This window comes from Poecilia reticulata, chromosome 13, assembly GCF_904066995.2.
Source record: "Poecilia reticulata chromosome 13, P_reticulata-male-v2, whole genome shotgun sequence".
In the NCBI taxonomy this organism is placed as follows: Eukaryota; Metazoa; Chordata; class Actinopteri; order Cyprinodontiformes; family Poeciliidae; genus Poecilia; species Poecilia reticulata.
Genome location: NC_088842.1, coordinates 18,009,985 through 18,034,511, shown reverse-complemented (window position 1 = coordinate 18,034,511; position 24,527 = coordinate 18,009,985). Strand labels below are relative to the sequence as shown.

At 37.2% G+C, this 24,527-nt stretch overlaps 1 protein-coding gene across 3 annotated transcripts; it reads left to right on the top strand.

Annotated features, from left to right (window-relative positions):
- The first annotated feature begins 1,399 nt into the window (after positions 1–1,399).
- Positions 1,400–17,010, top strand: scn2b (sodium channel, voltage-gated, type II, beta). Of its 3 annotated transcripts, XM_008425353.3 has the most exons (6): positions 1,403–1,704; positions 9,600–9,760; positions 9,853–10,069; positions 10,872–11,064; positions 11,925–11,981; positions 12,161–17,010. In XM_008425353.3, the coding sequence occupies exons 1-5, from the start codon at positions 1,629–1,631 to the stop codon at positions 11,935–11,937; spliced, it is 660 nt and encodes a 219-aa protein (XP_008423575.1). In that variant the 5' UTR covers positions 1,403–1,628; the 3' UTR covers positions 11,938–11,981; positions 12,161–17,010. The 3 variants fall into 3 exon arrangements, with proteins under 3 accessions (XP_081470738.1, XP_081470739.1, XP_008423575.1); XM_081614612.1 differs by lacking the exon at positions 11,925–11,981 and having other exon boundaries at positions 1,400–1,704; XM_081614613.1 differs by lacking the exons at positions 11,925–11,981; positions 12,161–17,010 and having other exon boundaries at positions 1,401–1,704; positions 10,872–11,068.
- Positions 17,011–24,527: the final 7,517 nt, after the last annotated feature.

The window sequence follows — 24,527 nt, the reverse complement described above, 5'->3', positions numbered from 1 at the left end:
TATGGCTATAATCTCCATGAAGAAGGCTTGAAAGCATTATTTTATAGCAATCAGTGGTGTGATAAAAGCAGAAGAGCAACCAGACCACAGACCACTCTGCTGCTAATGGCTTAACAGCCTCAACTTTAAGCTTAATTCCACTTACTACTTCCTTTCTCTGAGCTGTTATATCTGGTCCAAAACCAGCAAGAAGCACAGGATAGATCTGTTAACCTCTGAGGTGGTAATGCATTCATTCTCACTGCATCTGTACAAAGCATCTAAATTAGGGAAGGAAGAAGAAAATCTTGCATGTTTCTTTGTCTCTCTCTCTCTTGCTCGTAGTGCTCTCTCTCTCTCTCTCTCTCTCTCTCTCTCTCTCTCTCTATATATATATATATATATATATATATATATATATATATATATATATATATATATATATATATATATATATATATGAAGTGGAACAGACAATGTCAGAGGCTCGCCCTGTTAAAAACATGGCATCAGCATAACTCTAGTTTTTGACCCCAAGCATGGAGTAGGGAAGACATGTACCACATGAAACCACATATTGGCTACACCACAAAATAAAATTTTATACTTCTGTCTGTCATCCAGGAAGTATGGAAAGGATTAAAGGTTGGGGATGGGCTCTGTTTAATTTCGTGTTTCACTGCACATCAGACTGCTTCTTCTAAGCAGTGTGTTGCTGCCAAAAAAGGCACAATGCTAAACATCCTTGTTGTTGTTGTTGTTGTTGTTTACGTAATCTTTTTTCGATATGGCTATTTCCCAGTCTGCGCACCTCTTCAACTGTATGACTTTGCTGAACTCTGATATTCTGAAAACGGCATAATCTGAAAATTATATTTTGAAATTTTTATGATGTCATTGATTTTATGCTTCTGATCTGTTAATTCATAATTCATTTTAATTGGAGAACATCTGTGGATATATTTCTAAACATACCCACAGATGTGTGCCATTTTGTTCTGCTCTTCTTCTGTACCATGTGAAAACTCACTATGCCACAAAAAATCTCTCAGAATTTTTTTATTTATTTATTTTTCTGTTCAAAATTTGTAAGGCAGCCACCATGCTGTTTGTCTAGGATGTCAGAATAAAATGTAAATATTACTAATAGGCAAAAATTTTATTATGTGACATTTGATGAATTATTTTGGTTTTCCTGTGACGAAAATGTCATTTTCTGCTTAAAGAGCAGATACATTCTGTCACACCGAGTTCCAGAAAAGTCAAGGGAAAAACATTAGATTACAATTACACAACTTAATTTCATATTTTGAGTTGCGTGGCGTAGAAGCACACCAACAATTTCTCAAAAAAAAAATGTATCTCCAACCTCCAGGAGGAGGAGACATTCTCCATCTTAACATCTGCTCTCGTCTCTGTTCTCCATCGGGTAACGGACCGACAACCATAAGATCAACCGTTACAAGGCTACAGACACTGCCAGCCATGTTCTGCCTCGAAAAATAAATTACTGTTTTGTTTTGTTGTTTTTCTTTTCTTTTTTTTTTTTAGCATTTAAACGCGCACACCAAGATCAGTCTCGGGGGGTATATATTCAGTGTTTAATTTTTCCAATCACGTAACAGGACATAAAGGGGAAGGATAATAAAATGTCTTCGTCCGAGCAGGAGATGAGGTCTGGCGTTCAGCTGGTGAGCGCGCTGCTGCTGCTGCTCTCGCTCTCTGGTAAGACGCAAAAACAGCCAAAGCATTTCACATCCCGACGCCGATAATTCACGGATCAATCAGTCAATACGATGGCGTGATCATTGTTTTTCTTTTTTTTTTTTTTTACTGATATTTGAGAGTGTGTTTCATTGGAAGGCTATGTGGAGACAACCGATGGATAGATGGATAAGGTGGAGGTAGATGCAACATAACCGAATGAAGCCATTTTTATTTAATTCACCGATAAGGCCAAACATTAAAACCCACTTTCTCCTCCATTACTCACCTGAGCTGATTTCTAACCCTAATCAAGGTCCATATGCATAAATCACGTCTTTGTTTAGTCTTGCAGTTGCACCGCGTTTAAATGCAATTGTGACGCACAGCATGGAAAAACATACCTGTGTAATGTTTTTTTTAACATAACTGGATTTGAATCCAGTGCTGATGGATAGAAACATACAATGGGATGAAGCAGCGCAACACTTGCTGTATGTTATTACTCTGTATGTTTAGCCAGGGCCAGACCTCAGCTGAATGGGGCCAAACACAGATTTTGCTAGGGAGCCCAAGTAGATAAGACCATTGCCTACTAAGCACAAAATGACCACTCAGTGAACACTCTGTTTGCACAGAGGTAATATATGAAAACTAGAGAAATCAACAACAAATCCTTTAGATTGACTAAATGTCAGTTAGTTTGCATTAGGGAGATTACAAGTTTCCAATCTTACATTTTTTAATTTTCTTATGCTTGCTGCCACCAATTTGAGCAGTTTGACAAGTTTCTTTTCCACTAAGGTTTATTACTGACTTCTCTGCTCTGTCCGTCCTTCACTTCCTGATTGACATCAGGGCGGCCATCTTCAACAGATTTCAAAAGGCATTCTCAATTGTACGACTTTCATGGCAGAAATAGGAGAAAACATGAAACCCCCCCTGTTAAGGAAAGCATTTTCTAACTTGACAAACTTTATACCCTGTAACAACTACAGGTCTCATGTTCATAGACTTACTCCCTGCTCACATAATGTATGTTGCATTCTAGTCACTCAGACTTATTTATCCCCTTAAATCCAACTTCTCACTTTTTATATAATCCAGTGGTAAAAGATGTTCCATAAAAGAGATTCCTGTGGTGGATATGGAGAAATTATGTTTCCTGCAAAGATGATCCCTAAAAAAAACATGCTCACTTCAAACTTTTTCCTGTGATACCAATACGCCACAACTCATGCATTCTGCAAATTTATGTTAAAAAGATAATTTTTTGACTCGTATTACAAGCCTGGCAGCCCACCAGGCTTTTAATACACTGGGGGAAACCTTGGCTTTAGCTTACCTACATTATATACACTCACATTTATGAACATTTCAAGTCTGGTTTCCGACTCCCATACTGAAACTGCCCTCATAAAAATCAACAATCTCCTGCCGGGAGCTGTGGTCGACGTTCTACTATCATTCTCCTGGATCTGAGTGTGACCTTGGATATAATTTCTCACTCCATCCTTCTCCACAGATTATTTTCAATTGGCATTGCTTGCACGCTCCTTGACTAGGTTTTATTCCTACTTCTCCGGCTGCACTCCATTCAACTGAAGTTCTTTTGTTCCCATCCTTCCCCTGTCCCAACCAGTGTGCCCCAGGGCTCTGTCCTGGGAACACTAGATGTTATCATTCTTCCTTTTGGCAAGTCTGCATAACAGTGAAATAAATGTTAAGCTTCCAGAAAATATTAGAATAGAAATATATCCCATTATGGTAGATACCAGCTCCCTCTTCCATGTAAAGCCAAGTGCCACACTTCCACTCTCTTCCCTAACCTGCTTATCTCAAATACAACCCTGGTTCTTCTCCAACTTCCTTAAGCTAAATAGCGACAAAACTGAGATCCTCCTTGTCTGAATCAAATCTGTAATATCCAAAGCTGACAGTTTCTACCTTTCACTTGATAGTGCTACTACATTCTCCCCTCACCTGAGATTAAAAGTCTGGGTGTTATCCTCAACAGCACACATCACTAATAAAACTCCCTCTTTTCACTACATGGCCTCAGTCTTACAGCAGCTCCACTGGCTCTTTGTCAAATTCAGAATACATTTCAACAATTTCCTGTATGCATCCAATGTTATTCATCATAACCTTGCCCCTCCCTACTTTTCAGATCTCATTCATATTTGTGCAGCTTTAGGGCTTCCTTCTCTATTCATTTTGCTCTTCCTTCTGCTCGACTCAGCACCATCGGGAGCAGAGCGGGACAATGCTCTGCTCCCAAATTCTGGAATTCTCTCCCTCCGGACAATATTGATACTCTGTTCAAATCCAAACTCAAACCTGTCTCAGATTGCTTGATCACTGTGATGGCTTGTACTTGTGCAACTGTTTGTGTTTAGTGTTTTAATTTGTGTTTCCTGTTATTCTGCTTGTCCTGAAGTGCTTGAGCGCTTTAAAAACACTTCTAAATTTATTACTTTTACTCTGCTTTGGGCAACATAATTTAGCTGAAGAAAACAATGCAGTTAGGCAATTCATTCTAATGTTTTAAGGAATACCCAGTGAGTTTACAGCCTGGTGCACAACCGGAGGCAGCTATCATTCAACAAGCAACCCCATGTTTATTCATTTTCAATGATTGAACACATCACTTTAATTTTTCAGGGTATTTCTTCATACTTCAGTCTAGGCATTTCAATAACATAATTCAAACAACACCAAAGTTTTAGTATTGCCTGCAGTCAGAAATCAAAGTGGCTGATGGCAAAACTGTTGGATGAATTGTTTTTCATGGTCATCATCTAAACTTTGCTTAGCAACTGCAGAGTCACAGTTCCTCAGACAATGCACTAGAGGGCAGCAACACAAAGACATTGGCATAGTCAATAAATATTCATAACAGCAAGTCACTCAACATATTTTCACATTATTTGGAACTATGCACTTTTCAAAGGTCATGCAAGTATTTTTGTAGTTGCTCTTTATCATAGCCATTTATTTTTAGCAGGACGTAGGAACTCATACCTGAAATTGGAAATTAGAGGATAGTTGGAAGATGTCCACAGCAGAGAGGGGGTTTTGCATGATGCAGAAAGTACATGGTGTTACTTGTGGAGATATATTTAAAAACAAAACAAAGAATTTGCTTCCTGTAGTTATTCATATCACATTTTTAAAACGCAACATAAATGCCAAGCAAACAGAATGACATTAAATTGCTCTAAACAGTACACACAAAGGCATGCTTCTTGACTTCTGAACACCACGCTGCTTGTTTGAACGTTTAAGCTGTATTGTTGGAAAGTGCACCCTTTAATATCTAGAATATACGACTAGCACCAGCAGACATGGTTGCCAATAATGCATAGTATACTTAAGGGGACATGAGGTGCCTTAGGCAGAAACGTCTTACTGCTTTAAACAAATTCTGTTTAGCTGTTATTGACATGGTAAAAACAAGGTCAGCATGAAAATGAGGCCTTGTTTGTGCCTTCGCTGTTGCCTCCCCAACACTGTGGTAACATACAGTGTGATGCATACATTACCTGCATTTTTTGTATTAATATTTTATATCCCCCAGAATGCTGTGCGGTTCTTGATCGGAATTCAGTCAAGTTATAAAAATTCTATTGGACTTATTTTTGATCATGTGTCTGTCACAAAATATGTTGTTACTGTTTTATAGCCCAGTTTTATATGTACAGCAAGGCCAGCACAGATGAGATTTGAGTATTTTTGGTGTTAGGTTAAAGCACTCAGTTCCTCACCACCCCTAATTGCCTGGATTTAAATAATTGACATTGTCTGTTGAATTATCAACTCGCTCCAAAGTTCATATGTGTCTCTGTAGTGGTCAGAGACATATAGGCATATATATACAGGAACACAAGCCTTGTATATTTTTGATATCTTCTTATGGGCAGTCTATTTTAAAAGGTTAAAAACCGAATCAAACACTGGTAAAAATGTTTATTGTGAACTTAAGGAATGGCTTGTTTTAAACTCCTAGTCTTTTAGTGCAATGCGGTACAACAAGTAATATCCAAACTATGGAAAAAATGTATAAAAACAACTTTTGGTAAACAAAAGTAGGATGTTACACTCAAATTATGTCAGACAACTTGAGTACTAAAGAATTAAACATAATGGGTGCGTATTTCAACAGAATAGTTTTGTGCCGTCCTCAAATGTCACTGCTACTGATGAAAATACGGTTTACAGAGGTGGAGTGATCTGTTCTGTCTCTGCATACTTTACCGCAACCTGTCCAGCATCTGCAAATGTCACAAAGTGATGACGCACCAATTTAAAGCACTATATTTGCTTCAAATGTGCCAGCCAGACTGTTTGTCATCACTTCAGAGGCGTAACACCTGCAGGTTGTGATCAAACCTCTTCTCCACCTCGATTCTGACAGAAAACACAAACAGCTAAATACATGTACAGTTAAAACCACAAGATTACTTACGGCAAATAAAAAGACACAATCGCCTTCTTTTCTTGCTGTCTGAAGTTAACTATGACTAAACGTCTCTGGTTTTATGTGAGTAAGAATATGCAATTAGCTAAGCTTTAATTTCCCTTTACTCTGTTTGCAGGAGTGGAATGTTGTGGATTAATGAACGTTTAGAAAAACAAATGTAAATGCATCCAATTACAGTCTTTCTTTTGGAGTAATGTGTTCTTCCTTGCTGAGTGGTGTTTCAGGCCAGGAAGGGACACATTTCACTGTGGATAATGACGCCGACTCATCAGCTTCAGCCAGGGTCTTCACAAGGTCTTTGACTTTTATTCTGAGGTTGATTTGCATATTTCAGTCTAAACCACATTCACCTCTGAGACACAGAAGCTGACTCCTTATGGAGCAATATTGTGTTTGGACATCCTGATCATGTCATCCTGATCATGCATATAATTGCTTGAACAGATGAATCATCGATTATCTAGAAATTGTTCCCAAGGATGAACCAGACTAGTGCAGCTCCACAATTTTCTTCCTCATCTTGTTGTTTGAGTTCTTTTTAATTTCCTACTATGTCAAACTAGAAAGCAGTTTGTTTGAGATGTGACTTCAAAAGGCATTCAGAGGTATCCCTCCATTTTATTAGTTAACTTTCAAAGCCATGACGTCTTCAATTGATTATATAGTTACCATTCTGTATGCAAACTTCTGATTTTGAAAGCGTTGAGAAATAAACCTCTGAGATTGAGTCATTCTCTCATTATTGTGGCATTTAGCAAATCTAAATAGTTTTGGTAATTCTGACTTACCTAAAACAAGAAAAGTTTGGGGTGATTTAATTACATAAAGTGAAGAAAAAAAAGGTTTATGTGTCTTTTTATTTGGTGAATGTACCCTTTCAGTTTCAACTGTAAACACCAGACTGAAATGGCTTCAAAGAGGCTGATTAGAAAATTCAGGGGTTAACCCTCTTCATAATTTGAAGCATACAGAGAGGGCTGTGAATTTCATTGGAAGTGAACATCACTTCAAGTGACTGAGCTAATATAAGTTGAGTGGAGGTAAACTGTTGTTGAGTAGCAGTTTCCTGCTTCCCACTTCACTTAGGGTCCTGTGCCCTTACAAAGTCCAGACGGTCTTTTTCTGACCTTTTCCAATGATGATGCATAAAGAAGAACCAATTCAAAATGTGCTCTCTCAAATGAACCCCCACCCCCAAAAAAAAAAAAAAAAACATAATTATTAGTGGATCTCTTACTATGAAAATCCTGATGTGAAAGGGGAAAAAAACACAACATGTTACAGACCTGTCTTCTGATTCAACTGAGCATTTTAGAAATGCATAAGCTAAAGAAATGTAGGGAGTTCTGGAAAGTTCAGATGCTAATGGAGTGTGAGGACTGAGGGCTTTAGGAAGCTTTCAGGATGGAGGTGAGACGAGGAAAGGAAGGTGGACAAAGATGGGGAGAGTAAAAAGGGAGAGGCAGAGGGAGGGAGGAGCCACATGAGGGGGGCCTCACTGCAGTATTTCATGTTAGGAAGTCTCTGCATTTGCCTCCCTTTTTTTTTTACTAGCCACATGACTGCTGAGTCAGCAGGAGTCTGAACCAAAAGGTTTCTCATGCTGTATAGCTGAGCTAAACTGATTGTAACAAGGGCATATATGTTTGCAGCACTTCAGAGGTGTTTGCTTTAATGTGAAGTGTGTGTACATGTGGCCTTGTTTGCAAAGATGACATTGACATAGCACATTTAGAGAGGCGAGCTCACTGCTGACGATGCAGACCTAGAAGGTGAACCGCATGCATGTGTGTTTATGTGTTAGAGTCCTCTAAAGTAGGTAATGCCCTGACCCATTACGTATGAATATGTGTGCATGTGTAAACTATATATACTTCGAGTAGGTAGAGAAAGGAGGGGTGATAGTCTGACTGTGTGGTGCAGAGATGCAGGCTTATGAGTGGTGCAGCAGCTGTGGGAAGGGAGCCAGAAACACTCGACTGCAGAGGAGAGATTGGTGCAGAGTCCCATCGCACACAAACAACACAGCTGAGAGAACATGGGCTGGAGTGAGGTGGGGGTTGTGAGGAGGTCGGTGATGAGACAAAAGGCTTTCAATAGAGGAACAAACTTGTAATAATCTCAATTACTGTTAGTAATTACTTCTGTTATCACAGGTAATCTTGAATCGGCTTGCAGAGGTTTGGGACACATACAACATCTTGGATATCATCACTTAAGAAATGGTGATATATATATATATATATATATATATATATATATATATATATATATATATATATATATATATATATATATATATATATATATACGACACCATGTTAAACACATCTTTGTTTCAGTTCGCATGTGCTTGGGATTCTCCTGAACGCTCAAGTTGGGAAGTTTGTTAATCCCCAGAGACTATTTTGTATTTGAATATTTTTTCAGAAGGATGAACCATCCACACAGTATGTGTTAAGATCCATATTGATCATGTCTATCTAATCTCTTCATCTTGTCCTGGTTTAAGGGATATTTAACACTTGCTTCATGATGATGTGACAAAAAATAAAATGTATCCTACTTACCACCTGTGCTTGATCATTTCTTGAGTCTGAAGAGTAAAAAGGAGAAAACAATTACTTCACTTTTGCTACATTGTGAAAAAGCACCAAAGACAGTCATTCTTTTTCTAATTTAAGTTAGGTTTTGCCAGTAAAAATATTGACAAAGGTTTTTCTGCAATGAATTTGTACTGTATGTTCTTTACATTCTGGCTTCCAGTTACATTCCAACGTACTCCACTTTCATCTGAGTGCATTTGTGGGCCTGTCTGCCATCCATCTCACAGCGTAATGTTCCTCACGCCTAATGGCTGATGGGGAGTATCCTGCAAATTTACTGTTCTGCAGAACTGGCCAGCTGCACAGTGGCGCAGTTGGTAGAGCTGTTGCCTTGCAGCAAGAAGGTTCTGGGTTCGATTCCCGGCCTGGGGTCTTTCTGCATGGAGTTTGCATGTTCTCCCTGTGCATGCGTGGGTTTTCTCCGGGTACTCCGGTTTCCTCCCACAGTCCAAAAACATGACTGTCAGGTTAATTGGCCTCTCCAAATTGCCCCTAGGTGTGAGTGTGTGTATGCATGGTTGTTTGTCCTGTGTGTCTCTGTGTTGCCCTGCGACAGACTGGCGACCTGTCCAGGGTGTACCCCGCCTCTCGCCCGAAACGTTGGCTGGAGATGGGCACCAGCAACCCTCCCGACCCCACTGAGGGAAAAAGGGTGCAAGAAAATGGATGGACAGAACTGGCCAACTACGCCCAACTCAACATTAGCTTTATGTTTTGACGGCTGAACTCTGGGTTTAAAATCAAAATCTGCATTTTTAAAAAGGCCACTAGTTTAAGAAATATTTTACTCTTATTTGAATCACTAATGTTATTTGTTTTTAAAACAGGTTGTTCGAGCATGGATGTGCTAGTGCCCAGTTACATCAATGCACTCAATGGAACAACTGTCACAATCCCCTGCACCTTCACTTCCTGCTACAAGATTGACCGGACCAAGTTTGCTATGAATTGGACTTACCAAGAGACCCTGAACAGCACAGAGGAAAAGGTGAGCTGCCAAATCCTTAAATACATTAATACCAAGAATACTCGCCTTCAAAGCTCGAACCTGTATTTAAGCCACTCTTTTTTTTCCTCTAGTTCATGACTTATGATAAGAATAAAGGAATGCTACCAGTACCTTTAAACCGGTTTGGAGAGAGAGTTGTGTTTTCTGGTAACCTGGAGAAGAACGACTTATCGATCACGCTGCAGGACGTTCAACTGGAGGACGAGGGGGTTTACAACTGTGATGTGAGGAACCCCCCGGATCGCATCCAAGGACATGGTGTCATTAACTTCAAAGTTGTCACAGAACGTAAGACGTGACGTAACATTCTTCTGTAAAAACATGAAGCATAACCCTGTGCAACCGTTTACATACTTTTCAGCTAATGACATAAAACAACAGTGGTTTACATCTCCAACTATCACTGCTTGATGCAGTCACTTATTGAGCCTAAGTGACAAGAAAAAACATCTTGCCTCACTCTATGGTTTTTATCCATGTGTGGTGACTATGTGTAATAATTAGAGGAAAAAATTCTCTTAAAATGTATTTCTAAAATTAATTTTGTTTTCACATATCACCTTTAGTCGTCTAACTTTGTTCATCTTAACACCTCGGTCATAAACTATGGCTCTGCAGGACATGTTTTTGTGGTTCATGCAATAAATGTTTGTACATTGCAATTTGGGAAAATGTGACAATTGCTATTGACCTTTCAAACGTGGTCGCATTTGACCAAACAGCGTCTGTTTTGGACGCTGCAGTAATGTAAACATTACTTTACATTTTTCATGACATAATAATTTTCGTGTTTATACACGTAATTGCAGTAACGTTAGTGTCTAAATGTCTGTTTTCTTGGGAGTGTTGAGATCTATTTGTGATGAGTCAGCTTTTTACTTATTAATGACTAACAAGAGGTTGAACTTCGTGCATCACTCCTGCTCTTCCACACACATACACACACACACACACAAACCCACGTCATATACAGGCAACCTCAGCAGCACTTTCTATCCACTTGTTTAATCAGAGCTTTTAGCGAGCGCCGCACTCGACTCCATTCTTTGTCTGCAGGAAAAGTTAACTCTCTCCTCTCTCCTTCTCTCAGTTCCCCCTCCGAGAGATTCAACCATTGCTGTTGCTATTGGGGCATCAGTGGGGGGAGCTTTAGCTCTGCTGATCCTTTCAATGGTGGTGGTGAAATGTCTCCGCCGACATCGGAAGCAAGAACTGATTTCAGAGGAGAAGATGGAAGAGGAGGGAAAGCTCGAGCCTGAAGCTGTTGCAGAGGAGGGAACGAAGTAAGGAATGGGAACATAAAATCCCTAATTTAAAAACTGAAGCTGCTTCACTGTCAAAGAAGAAGCTTTTAATGCAGGAAATCTGTTAGTGCCATAATCAAATCTATTGTGGCTCAGCAGCACCTGCTCTGTGTAATTCAGCTGTGTGCTCTGTGAGTCAGACAACCATTAGTTCTACTGTATATCAGATTAGATATAGAAGCTTAAAGGGGCAGTATTATCTACTCTCCAGACACGTAATGGTATTTCATAGCACAATCATCTACCTATGCTACCTTGAGTTATAAAAAAGCTGTATACATCTCGTAAAACTTGAAAAAATATTTTACTTTGCAGTTTAACGCCTTTTCCTTGTGAAGTGACAATGTTAAAAGTTGAATGCAGAATTAAACACAGCAGCCCGACATTCTTTCCAAACACAACCAAACAAAAACACTGAAAGTCAGGCTTAGTTAGCCTCCATGTTTCTCTATAGTGAACAACTTCTCAGCTATAGTTTGCAAATTTGTCATGTTGAGTTGAGAGGATGAGTAGTGGTGTTAAAATAGGAGAGTTGCTGGTTCAATTTCAGCTTATCCAAGGGGTCTGATTGATCAGTATGTCTAAAAAAGTACAAAACAAATTTGATCCATTTATGTAGACAAGTTTTAACAAAATTTTGCCACTGTGTAAACAAAAAGTGATGTTATATATTTTTTTTAAATTGACAGTGGAGTTTGGGTCTGAAAATAATATGTATAGTTTAACTTTCATTGTACAGAAAAAAACACTTTCCTAATTTTAACACTTAGGAAAGCACCAAAAACAAAACATCTTACTGTTAAAATGCCGTGCTTTCCTTCTCTTTTACTTTATTTCAGATTACCACAGTAGTCAGAACCACTCTCTGGGTCTTCGACTTCCTGCTCCTCGTTTTGGTAAATAGATGTAATAAACATATCAAGATGATTTTTTTTTTTTTTTTTTTTTTTTTTGAGCAGTAACTTATTTTTTCTAATTTGGGTTTTATCTTGAGGTTTGTGCATGCCGACGTTGTACATATATGAATTGGTTTCTAAAATCATAATGTTGTTTTTCCTCTCTTTTTTTATTGCAGAGCTGTGCGCCACCTCCTTCAGAAACTATAGTAACCACTGCTTGAATCATCTCACTGGCCAAACCTATTTGCACGTGTCTGTCTTTGTGTGCCACATGCACAAAAGAGAGAAAATCTTGTGTTTGTAAGGACTGAATGTATTGATGTACATGTACTTATTCATCAATGAAATGGCTGTTTTTAGCTTTCGTCCTTTATTCATAGACTAAAATCTCCTGACTTTTAGTTTATCTATATTCCCAAGATTTCATCAACAACAATAATGAATTTCCTGATATTTCCACAACACCTTTCCCACCATGGTCAGGTCAATACTGGATAAGTTATAATTTACAACTGAGATTTCAACATGACAATATCTTTGATTTTTCCAGCCTACACTACTGGGAATGTTCAATTTTACAGCAGATATACATTTTGGTATTTCATTCCCAGATTAGCTAAATTAGATATACAAACTTCCAACCACTATGGGTCCAATATGATTTTTGGTATGTGTTGCATATGCATCGACAGTTATTAGTGATATACTTAAATCACCTTGGCTGTTGAATAATTTGAGTCAAATTCAAGAAAATAGTGTTTGAGGACTCAAAGCCGGTTAAAAGTTACAAGAATGCAATAACACAGAAATAACACATATTTTGGATAAAAAAATTACTATATATATATATATATATATATATATATATATATATATATATATATATATATATATATATATATTTATTTATTGCTCTTTATTTTAAAGTTCTCAAAGTTTACAGCGCAGTCTGAGGCATTACGTCGAAAGGTTCAGGATAGATGAAGCCAAATGAAGAAAACCCAAGTTTTATTTTAATCCAGAACAGCACTGCTGTTCAGATAAGACAAATTTCACAAGTACTTCAGAACAACAAATAGAGGTTTACAAAGCAAGCAAAAAGATTATTGTTGGTACAAATTGCACTTTATGTTACCATAAACTGTTTTCAATCTCAAATTTTAGATCTTGCTGCTATTTTAAGGAGAACAAAGAAAAAAAAAAGCTGTAATCTTACCAATGTCTGCTGATAGGCTTATGAAAGCAACATGTTGATATTTTGAATTTACATAATATAAGGCCAAGGGATCCTGCATTGAGCTCAGCTAAGCTTTTTTTCAGTTCACGTCCAGTCATAGCTAATGCAGCTAGCATTAGTATGGCTGACCGGCTGTGATGACAGCCGGTCAGCAGCTGCTTGACAACTCAGCCAAACTATGTTTTTGTGCCAGTAATGTCGACTTATGTCTGAGCCAGAGATTATTCTCAAACATTCCAACAATTGTGAACTTTTGACAAATCGGATGCCTTCATTCATTTGGCCTTTTTAGAGGAGACAATTTTTTTTGTCACAGAGGAAAAAGCACAAATACAGCTAATCACATTCGCAATAGCACCGGCCGATTTAATCAAGTTAACGATTATGGTACGCTCTTTGCACTCTCACATTTATCTTTGAGTCTTTAAATTGTTTAAGTGAAATACCTTTTTTAGATATTTAAAAAATAAAACTAATATAAAAAGAGTACAGACATACTCCAGAGGTGCACTGTGTCATTTTAATGACATTACTACAGTCAGTGGGAAAGCTAGGAGCAATCACAGGAAGAGACTGAAACTTTCTGGACCTGTATGCACACTGTCTTCTTTCATTGTCACTTTTTATTAATTGCCTTTGTTGATGTTCATTGAGAGGTTAGTGATACATTTATGTTTTTTTTTATATAAGTGACCAGGTTAATATTATATGAGTTGTAGGTTCAGAGCACTTTATCAGATTTAATACAAATAGAAAAACAATGTCTATTATATTTCTGGTGAAGATTATAATATTGTATATTATTATATCATGGCCGAAACCCACCATACAAAAAATCCCCTTATTGTTAGGGTAATTCTTTTATAAAAAGACATATAGATCTGCAGGAATGTGTTGCCTGCCTTGTAAAGTTTTATATGAAGTCTAGAAAAAAATGAGCTTTTCCTGCAGTAATATCACCTTACACTGACAAAAACAACCTCTATTTTGAATACATGGATGCAGTGGGAAAAATATTATAGGATTATTCCATCCATCCATCCATCTATTTTCTTGCACCCTTTTTCCCTCAGTGGGGTCGGGAGGGGTGCTGGTGCCCATCTCCAGCCAACGTTTATTTATGATACTAAATGAAAGAATACAACAAAAATGGTCTAAAAGATTATTCTTATAAATATTCACTATCTTTTTGCAAAGCATTTTGACCATTTATCTTTGATAATGAACTTCAAGTTATCACCGTAATCTTGAGCTCCCTTTAAAATTAACTTTCAGGCAGAAGAAATGTTGGAAAAATGATTGCTTCTCTTGAACCAACTCTACCCTACAGATGTTCTTTGGGATTTAGATTGTGATTTCTGTGGAAGAAAGATTATTTTGTGTACAGTAAATTATTTCTGTATTTTGTGAGCCCCAATGAGAACCACTTTTTAACTTTCTGGTAGAGTCCAAAAGATTATTATTAAAAATATTTTGCCATTTCAATAAGTTCAGAAGAGAAACAGGCCCACTGCATGTCAGATCCTCTACTGTATTTGACTGTGAACAGAGTGATATCTATTTTTTGACAAAGGGTGATTGTTGTTGAAAGGTTCGATTTTGGTCTCTTCAATTTAGCCAATTGGAAACATTAACATTTTTGATTAAAAAGTATGTTTTTTCCAGCACTCACACAACTAATTAGCATGTACAAAGTGTCAAAGATTTTTTTTACTCGCGATTTTGTCCCTTCATGTAAATTACTAAAATTGAAGATATGACTTTTACAAACCTTTCTATGACAGATGCTACTGCAGCAAAAGATACATTTATTTTAGGCCTTTTTGCAGAACTTTACAGGAGTTCTTTAGAAAACACACATTTGTATGTGACAAAACTGATTTTACACAGTTATTTAAAGAACAAAACAACTTTAGAATATAAACTTACTATACTATTACCTGGAGGTTCACTGGATTTTGAGTCATTTCACTCAAAATTATTCTCATTTGTTTTTTTAGGAATTAGAATTATTTAGTGTCAGATGAAGTGAAATATTAAAAACCAGATTATTAATTACTTTTTTTGCCAGCCAGAAACATATCAAACAAAAACTGTACATTGCACCCACAATCATGTTTCATAATGGTGTTAATAAATGTTGTAAAATTTTATAAAGGTCATGAAATAAAGACACATAAACAACGGTTATTTAGTAATAACAATGCATATCAGGGACCCATAAAATCTTAGTACTAGCAGTGGTAATTTTACAAAACAATACCAAATGATGAACAACAAAATGTTTCACATTCTGTTGATAAACCGACTGGAAGGAGCACACAGTGTAGTGCTAATAAACCTGCTTATCTGTGAGATTTAATTATCCACCAAAGCTAGTAAAATTAATTGTTTTGGCAGCTGAAGCATGCACATTTTAAAGCGCTGCCATAAATGCATGTCACATTCCACATATCAAAAGAAATATCTCATATGAAGGTAACAACATTTCTTTTTGATATAAAAACACATAGCAATGTGAGTCACAGCATGTTTATGCTTACATTTGCTTCAGCAGTCAGTGGTGCAGTTTATCACTCTTCGTAAATTTCTTTTTTTTTTTTAGATGTATTAGCTGCACATATAATTTAGTGCCAGTAACTTATGTGCACTTTATTGTGATTCGTTTGCCTCTTGTAACTGTTACCTATGAAACTGAATATATTTTAAAAGATCCTATGAGCTATATTGTTTATTGACAAGTGGAGTTTATTTTTAAAGACTGAAATAAAATGAGATTCACTGCAAAAAAATCAGAAATGTATAAAATACTTGTGAAGCTTAGCTGGTAATAGGATATGGAAAGAAAATATGAGCCAAGGGAAACTGGATTTGCAAATAGTTTAAACTTTAGTGTTAGATTTGAAAAAAAAAAAAAGAACTGCAGTTCTAAGAAGAAAGAAAAAAACACGAGTTCAGTAGCTAAGATTAAAATAATCCTAGCTTCCTCGATTGATAGATTCTAAATGTTTTTATTACCAAGCCACTCCTCTAAGTATAGAAATAAAGACAAGTAGTTTAACAGCTGGTCCACCCAGCTATTATATTTAGTGAGTTTATGTGATATCGACTGTTCCATTAGAATCACTTTGGAACTGTGTGGTATCTTGTTGATGCCACACATTGCCTATTAGCGGAAGCTCTGCGATTTCTTGTTTTGCTTGGGGTGAGGTGAAGTTTGGAGTTTAATAACAAGTCATTTAGGAGCTGGTTTTTACAGGAAGAGGACACACTTTTCCATGGAGAGAAAATCTATGAGTGCAATACAAAAACAACTGTACACAATAAAAAGGAGCAATTTTCCTTTCCCTCTACTTTTATGTGAAAGCAATAGTAGAAAAGTTTGGAAAACTATTACTTGAAAAGTGGGTGGAACCTATGTATTTAAATTTGCACATTACAATATAACATTGATGTAGTCATAATTACATGCAGTTTTCAAAGACCTCTAATTAGCATTAGACACCTGAGCTGTTAGCAGTCGGTACAAAGCTGTGATTTGTTGACATGTTGAATAGTTTCTGCAGAGTTGTTTCAGTAGGAAAAATTCTAATTTGTGTTAGCTTGGGCACATTGCTTTCTGTGTATCCGCACATGTTCTGTAGATCAGGAGGGGATGGCAGAATATTTTGTGGGGTAAAAGGATGTCTATATTGGCTGTATGATGTCATATACCATACTGTTTATGATGGGATGTATTGTATTTCCATGCAGAAAGAAATAAACAGAAAAAATATTACTACGATAAAATGTTTTGATTTTGTATCATTGTATCTCACCTCTGGCAAGGAATTTCCACAAACATTTTTTTTTCACTTTGAATGATAGTTGACACTAAGGTAATGCTATTCTAAACAAGTTCAATCACATCATATAATTAGAATGAAGATTAAGAAACATTCCTGTCATCCTGTGTTGTTACAAATATACTGCTAGTTTCTCATGTTACTCATGAGGTTCAGTATTAAGCTAACTATCCTGGCCATTAACTTCATGCGCAATTACACAAAAAATAAAAATTCTCGCTCCCGGCACAGTCTGGGCTTTCTCCCCTTGACTTTGATTGTCTCCAGTAGATTTGTTTTACCTGGCCAATCAGCGAAAAGAAGGAGAAGTTGTGAATGAAGACGTTGATTTTGTAGTGGGCCTGTAGTTTTAGCAATGGAAGAGAACGAAGACGTTCAGTCCGTGTTGGCCACGCTTCCAAATATTGACTTAACATTAACAGCTGCAGCTCGGCTCTCTTCTCTTCACAGTGGAGGACGGTCGTTTACAGCGCAGACAATTTTTGGTAAGTTTCTTATTGCCGGACTGACACATTATATACGTCACCAGCAAACATTTGCTATTGGGTAAAATTTAAAACTTCAATAGAGCCCACATCTCCAGGAAGCAGTCCTTTCTCAGTAGTCAAGAGTTTAGACCCTCTGAACAGAGCAAATAGCGAAGGGGATGATTTTTACCAGACTAAGATAAACAATATTCAGTTTCAGATGACTGGACATATTTATGCATATACTATGTATCCAATTCAGTCCTGTTTTTTCTTTAACTATAAGCATTTATTTGCATTGAAAGAGGAAATTGCACAAGCAAACATATAATTGATGTAATTAAATAAATGAAATTCATGAAGACTCTACAGACAGGTCTATCTCTTTGGTGATGGTGACATACTATTTTTCCCCCAATCAAACCGGTTACAGTGCTAAACCAGAGCGGACGCCTTTGTAGCACTGTCTTTCTGTTCACACAAACTAAGTACTGGGTCAAAATAACTATGCTAAAAACCAATTGATGTTTAAAACAATATTTATACATTTTTCTTACACAAGTATAGCAGGATAAATACTACATTAATTGAATAAAATGTCTCCCAGCCTGATAAAAGCCTGCAAGTGGTTAATGATGTTCACTAATTTGGGAGTCTGAAAGTTTAGTGTGTAATTTAATTCAAATCAATTCAAAAATACTTTATTACTGTGTTATGGATTCCGTCACATTGCATAAAAACTGTGTTATGGGGTTGAAAATAAGATACTTTGGTGTTTCCACTGTACTGGTAAGATCTTTACTGGTGCATCAATAAGCATTCAGAGAGAGATCTGAGTTTTCTGTCTGTTTTAAGGATGAACAAAGTAGTCGGTGAGTTTGGGAAGCTGTTCAATGAGTAGAGTTGTGTGGCAACAGTGGCCTGTTGTCCATGATATGTACCCAAAACACACCAGCATGGATCGGTGATATGATAATTAAAGGGGAGACAGGCTATGCTGACCTCATGTGAATATTACAACCTTGTTACAGCCATGGCAATGACAACACTCCAAATACATTGTAGTGCCAAGAAAAAGCATTTGCCTCCTTACATTATCTGTATGTTGCTTTTTTGTCAAAGCTGACTCTTAAATACATTGAGTAAATTTCTTTATATAGGCAATACAAACACTTTGTACTGCCTTGTTGATGAAAATAGGCTATATAAATAAAATTACCTTTATCTTCACCTAATTTTCCTATTTAGTTCAATTCAGTGTATTTGCACAGCACCAGTTCCCAAAATACTATATAAACAGTGATATGTATTTTCCAATTGATCCTGGTTATCAAACAGTGCAGTAAACTCAACTATTTAAAAAAGTTTAAACAGTTTCTAAGGAAAACCAGCAGATTGCATCCAGTCATTAATGTGTAGTGATTTTTCCTCCTGAATAAGCACAAAACGAGCAGAAAATCAATTGCGCTGAGTCGCTGACTTTACAGTAATTCTTCATGCTGAGCATGCATGTAGCGACAGTGGAGAGAATAAAAAACCCTCCAGTCTCAAATCCCCATTCTTATTTCATTTAATATGGAGAAAAGGTTCATCCTGGTCCTGTGAAAACATATAATTATCCCCTTTGCTGAATCACAAAATAACTTTGAGTAACTTTTTTTTTTTTTTGGTTCAATGTAACTGGTAATGACCAGGCCTGATAGCGACCAGACAAAAAATCACTTAAATAGAATATTTGGAAATATGAGACAGTTGTAAATCTTCATAGGAATGACTAGTCTACCAAAAATAGACCAAGAGCACATTGATGACTCAACCACAAGATCTCAAAAACTCCACAATATCTAAAGATCAGTAGTTCTCACTTGGCTAAGTTATAGTCAATGCTTATGAGTTTTCTCATACAAAAACACAAATTCAAAAAAGTCAACAAAATGAGTGAAAAGTATTCAGATGAACAATAAAAGGCATGGTTATGAATTAGGCAACTTTGGAGTCCTGCTGGGTGTAAACATTTATGTATAGTGTTCATAATCTAACAGTAAGAAAGAGACCGGGCAAAAATTACATCCAGGTCAAAATCACTGCTAACCAAAAAAAGCAATACTAATCAAATAACACAACTTCCTTATTTAGCAAAAGCTTATTTATGATCTGAAGACAAAGACCTTCAGAAACTAACAGCATTCCAGAACATGAACAATAATCGATCGTGGTGGTAGTAGTGTGATAGTCAGGGTTGCTGTGATTCTTTATGACCTGGACAATTCACTGTAATAGTTAAAACAATTAAATCTATTTTTTACAAGAAAATTCAAAAGGAGAATGCAGCAGGTTGATGGTCTAAAGCAAAGCAGAATCTCCAGTCTGAAGACTAAAAGGACTAAATAGAAAACATTTTGAAGTCACCTGGTCAAGGCAGACTTCAAAATAAATCACCATTTGAAAACTAATTGTATTAACTCTGGTTATCTTCATTTGGTATTAAAAATTGTTTGCTGATTGTGAACTTGAAACCAGCACTAAAACAGAAATGTGTAAGGCTGCATGTGCTTTTTCAGGACACTATGCTATCAGCATGATTTAAAACTGCTGGGGTCAAGGACAAACCACAAAACAGGTAAGTAGAAGACAATCCTTTCTGCCAAAGCCTCAAGACGAAACCTATTTTAGGGTTCTGCTGATTAAACAAATAACTTTAGATCAAAGAAAAGTTAGCTGTGACTTTCATATTGCATCAGTCTAAATGGTACAGACTGGACCAACAGCACAGGTGCACAAGAAAAGTAGGACAGTCAGGTTGATGAAGAGAGTGCAAAAAAAAATAAATCTAAGCATGAATTTGAAGCAACCAACATGAATTATGCACATGAAGAAAAGATACCACACTTCTCAAGAAAATACGTCACTCTACATTGAAATGTAAATATAGGTAAAGCTGCTATTACACAGCCAATTCCAGTGTTTTAACTGAATTATGTAATATAAGAAGATAAGAGACAAAAGTGAATGAATTCCCATCTCCTTCATCTGAACATGCACAGACACCCTGCAATATGATACATCGACATCCTTTTGCCAAAAGCTTTTGAGTGCAAGGTAGATTACAGGCATTTTTAAATAAGTTCAAATCAAACTATGAATCTACAGCTGCATAGTCTGCAGATTTCTCTCATATGTCATCACTAACACTGAGCACTTTACAATTCCAACTTCCAAAGTAGGTTTCAGAGTGCACTAACCATTAAACTTCAGATCGGCTCTTAATGTTGGACAGGACTCACCTCTGGTTGTTGTTTCCCGTTGGCAGACACACAAAACGACAGATACAAACACAAAAGCAACACAGGACTGTGGTACAAAAATAAAAAAAGACACACAAAAAAAGAAAGAACAACTTCCAATATGACTATCGGCACTGAAAAAAATAAAATAACGTAAAAAAAAAAACAAGAAAAAACACTATTAAGAAATACATAGAGTGACAGACTAATCATCCCAGAGAAATAAAAGAACAAATGAAAACGAGGCCCACCCTACTTGTTCTCAGATGCGTTCTGAAATCTGCTCACTCACCAGCTGGCGTTAAGAGAAAGAGACAGAGGAAAGGCGGGAGGAGATAGCGAAGGTCGAAGTGTGGGGTGATGTGAAGGTTAATCTAAGAGGTGGAGATGGTGAGAAATGAAGGTATGAGGGGGGGGGGGAAAGGAAAGTGCTGCAACTCTCTGAGCAAGTAGCTGTATACGGGCCAGCTCATCTGGTCGACTTCACTGCAGCATTCCGCTGCTTTGACCGTCCCAGAAACAGCTCCTCGACTCTCTACATCTCTCCGCCTCTAAACTCACCTCCCTCCTCTTCCTCCTGTCATCTCTCCTCCCCTGGCTCTAGTTGCCTCCACTCCGCCCCACCACACTTCACGCTGCCCTGTCCACCTTTACCTCTTTTTTTTCCTTGTACCCATTCTGTCTTTACCCTGAACTCTTATTTGTCCCCTCTTACTCATATCCTCCACTCTTGATCTTTTAATGATTTTTTTCCCATCACTTCACATCCTTTTGTACATAGACTCCAAGGTCATCCTGTCAAGAGACAGGTGTTCACAGGCGAGTGAGTCCGTGTCAGCATGAATATGCAAAAGCAAATGCTCACTCATTACTATGTGCAAGCATTTTCACTGTCTTTATCTTTGTTATGCCAAGTGTTAGTATAGTATAATATGCTTAGTTTCACCTTGTGTTTCCAAAATTGCCTGTAAGCCACAAAAGGTAGTAAAGCATTCATGTCAGCATCTATCGCTGCACTCCAAATACGCTTGAACTTGGAAATGACATTAAACTCCAAGAGATGGATTACCTGACAATTCACGGATGTGTGAGCTCGGAAGGTCATGCTTCCTTGAAAAAAAGGAAAGAAGAAAGTGCCTTGAAAAGTATTAGCCTAGCCACTAGCTTCCTACCTACCATACCGGTTGATTGTAATCTTCCTTCTAGGCACAGTCTAGACGTTCTCCCTTTAATTTGGATTCTTCCAGTAAAATTTCAACCAGGCCACTCAGCAAACACAAGGTGAAGTTGCAAACAATGATGTCAACTTTCTGCGCTCTTTTACAATTGCAGTCTGCCTGTAGATTTAGCATTGGAGAAAGTCAAGCCAGGTATTCAGTCCGTGTTGGCCACGCCTCCAAATATTGAATTAACATTAATGGCTGCCTTGTTGAGCTTGGCACTTCTTTCTTCGCAATAAGGGATGGTTTTTTACAGTGCAGGCAATATCGGGTAAGTTTTATAGCACCGCATTGGCGCATAAGTACCTGACAGGCAAACGTTAGGTACAGTCACCTGATCCTTGTTAAATATAAATAAATAACTGTTGCAAGTGTCACCAGCTCTATAAAGTCAGAGGTTTGTTTATTTGGAAAATATATCTAGACTAACATATGAATTGCTGTATTTGTTTGTTCTTGACTATATCTCATATGGGGTTTACTTTGTTGATGGGTGTTGAAATTTCTTTGAACTGAGGTCAGGCTATGGACCTAAAATCATAGACTGGTCAAACCTGGACTAGATTGTTTTACAATAAAATACAAATTATTCAAACCTAGTTTGAGATTTTTGCACAGCGACTCAAGGATCCAAACCAAACTGTTGTTTTGTTTTTTTCTTTGTTTTGTGGTCGTTGTGTGTGTTTTGATGAGGAATGAAGACGGTGATGGATAGCATGCACCTATCAAGAGGACTGACAGCCTTCAGTGTAATCATAGATTTGCAGTGAAAACTTTCTACAAGGTAACATTCATATACTTAATTATAAGTAAACTTAGTAAGATGCAATCGAATATTGTATTATGGTGAAGTTATGCATCTAATCATTGGTATCCCTGGTGAAAATGCCCCACCATAATGTAACCTACCATATGCATGTAGTTTATTATAGTCTTACATCTCCTCCGATGTAAAGAGAAACACTGCTCATGATATAGTGGTATAAATCATTTGTGATTTGATCAAATCAACAAACTCATCAGGAGAGAATAGGTATGGGTCGGTTTCTAAGCTTGGTATTTCCAACTTTTGTTAATAGGTCTGTCTATGAGCCCCAGCTAGATTCTTTTCTGCACCTTGCAAGAGAATAGAAGGGATGGAAAAGTTAGCACAGTTTCTCATTGTGGTTTTGTAAAACATTTGGGATGATGGTTATGGACTATGAATGTTGTGGAGAGTATGGCAAAACACAAAACTTGAATTACCACACAGGACTATCAGTTCCCTTTCTCCTTGCCCATACATGGAGGGTTTTGCAAAACACCTTCTGAAAAATACCAAAAGATTCCAAGTGTCCGTACCGAATAGGGTGAAAAATATATTATCTGGGACTAGTTTAAGAAAGTCAGTTTTGAGATTATTTTTACACATCAGAAAAGAAAATATATATAAAACAAAATTTGCTCATGCCTAGTTTTAAAACACTGAGCAAAGTTTGAAATCAGTGATTGACAAACAAAGCCAAATGAGAACCCAAGATTATGCAAAGAGAGGAAAGAACAAGCTTTCCTTTTTCTGTATGCTGTAACGTTGTAGAGAGGAGCGAGGTTGTACCACTAGCTGAGGGAAGCTGTGCAAAATGTTAAAATCTACATAGACTATATAAAACATAAAACTGCTTTTTTCACTGTCTGACATTATATCAGAATAAATATTTCCTGTCAAACCGTAAGTTAGAATTACCAAAATAATTACTGTTTTTCTATGCCTTTATTTCAACTCTGAAGTTTATATGCACAAAGACTAACATGCCTTTAAAATTTGGAAAACCCACATGATGATGTCATGATTTTCTAAGCTTCAGGTTTATTGAAAACATCTGACTTTATTGGAAGCAAGCTCAGCAATGTAGAGCCCAAATCAAGCATACTGCTGCTTACTTGTAAGAGATCATGGGAAAAACATCTGCATAGACATCATTTGTGGGTACAAATTCCAACTGCAGGTGGTAAGTTCATCTGTTGACACATTGATACATACATGTTCAGGTTTTCACACCAATGGTACATCGAGTCGTCATACTGTTCAGATGATTGTTCAGAAAGTATATGTGCCCAAGAAATGAACCTGATTTAATGACTTTGACCTGTAATGTATGTCTGAATGGAACTAATTCTGTAATGAAATGTCCAGAAGTGTCAGCCTGGTAAAATCCTGACCCTTGTACTATACTTTGCTTCGTACAAAGAGTTTAGGCTCTTGGCTATTGAAAAACGATTGCTTCCTGGAGGCGTGGACTCTGCTGAGATTTTAAATTTTACCCAATTGCTAATGTTTGGCCGTGATGTTTGTAACGTGCCAGTTCGATGCTGCGATGCTACCGGAAAGTGCCTGCGTCGTAAACAATTGCCCTCCACTGCGAAGGCAGAAGTGCCGAGCCAAACAAGGCAGCTGTAAATGTAAATTCAATATTCGGAAGTGTGGCCAATATCGACTGAACAGCTTCATTC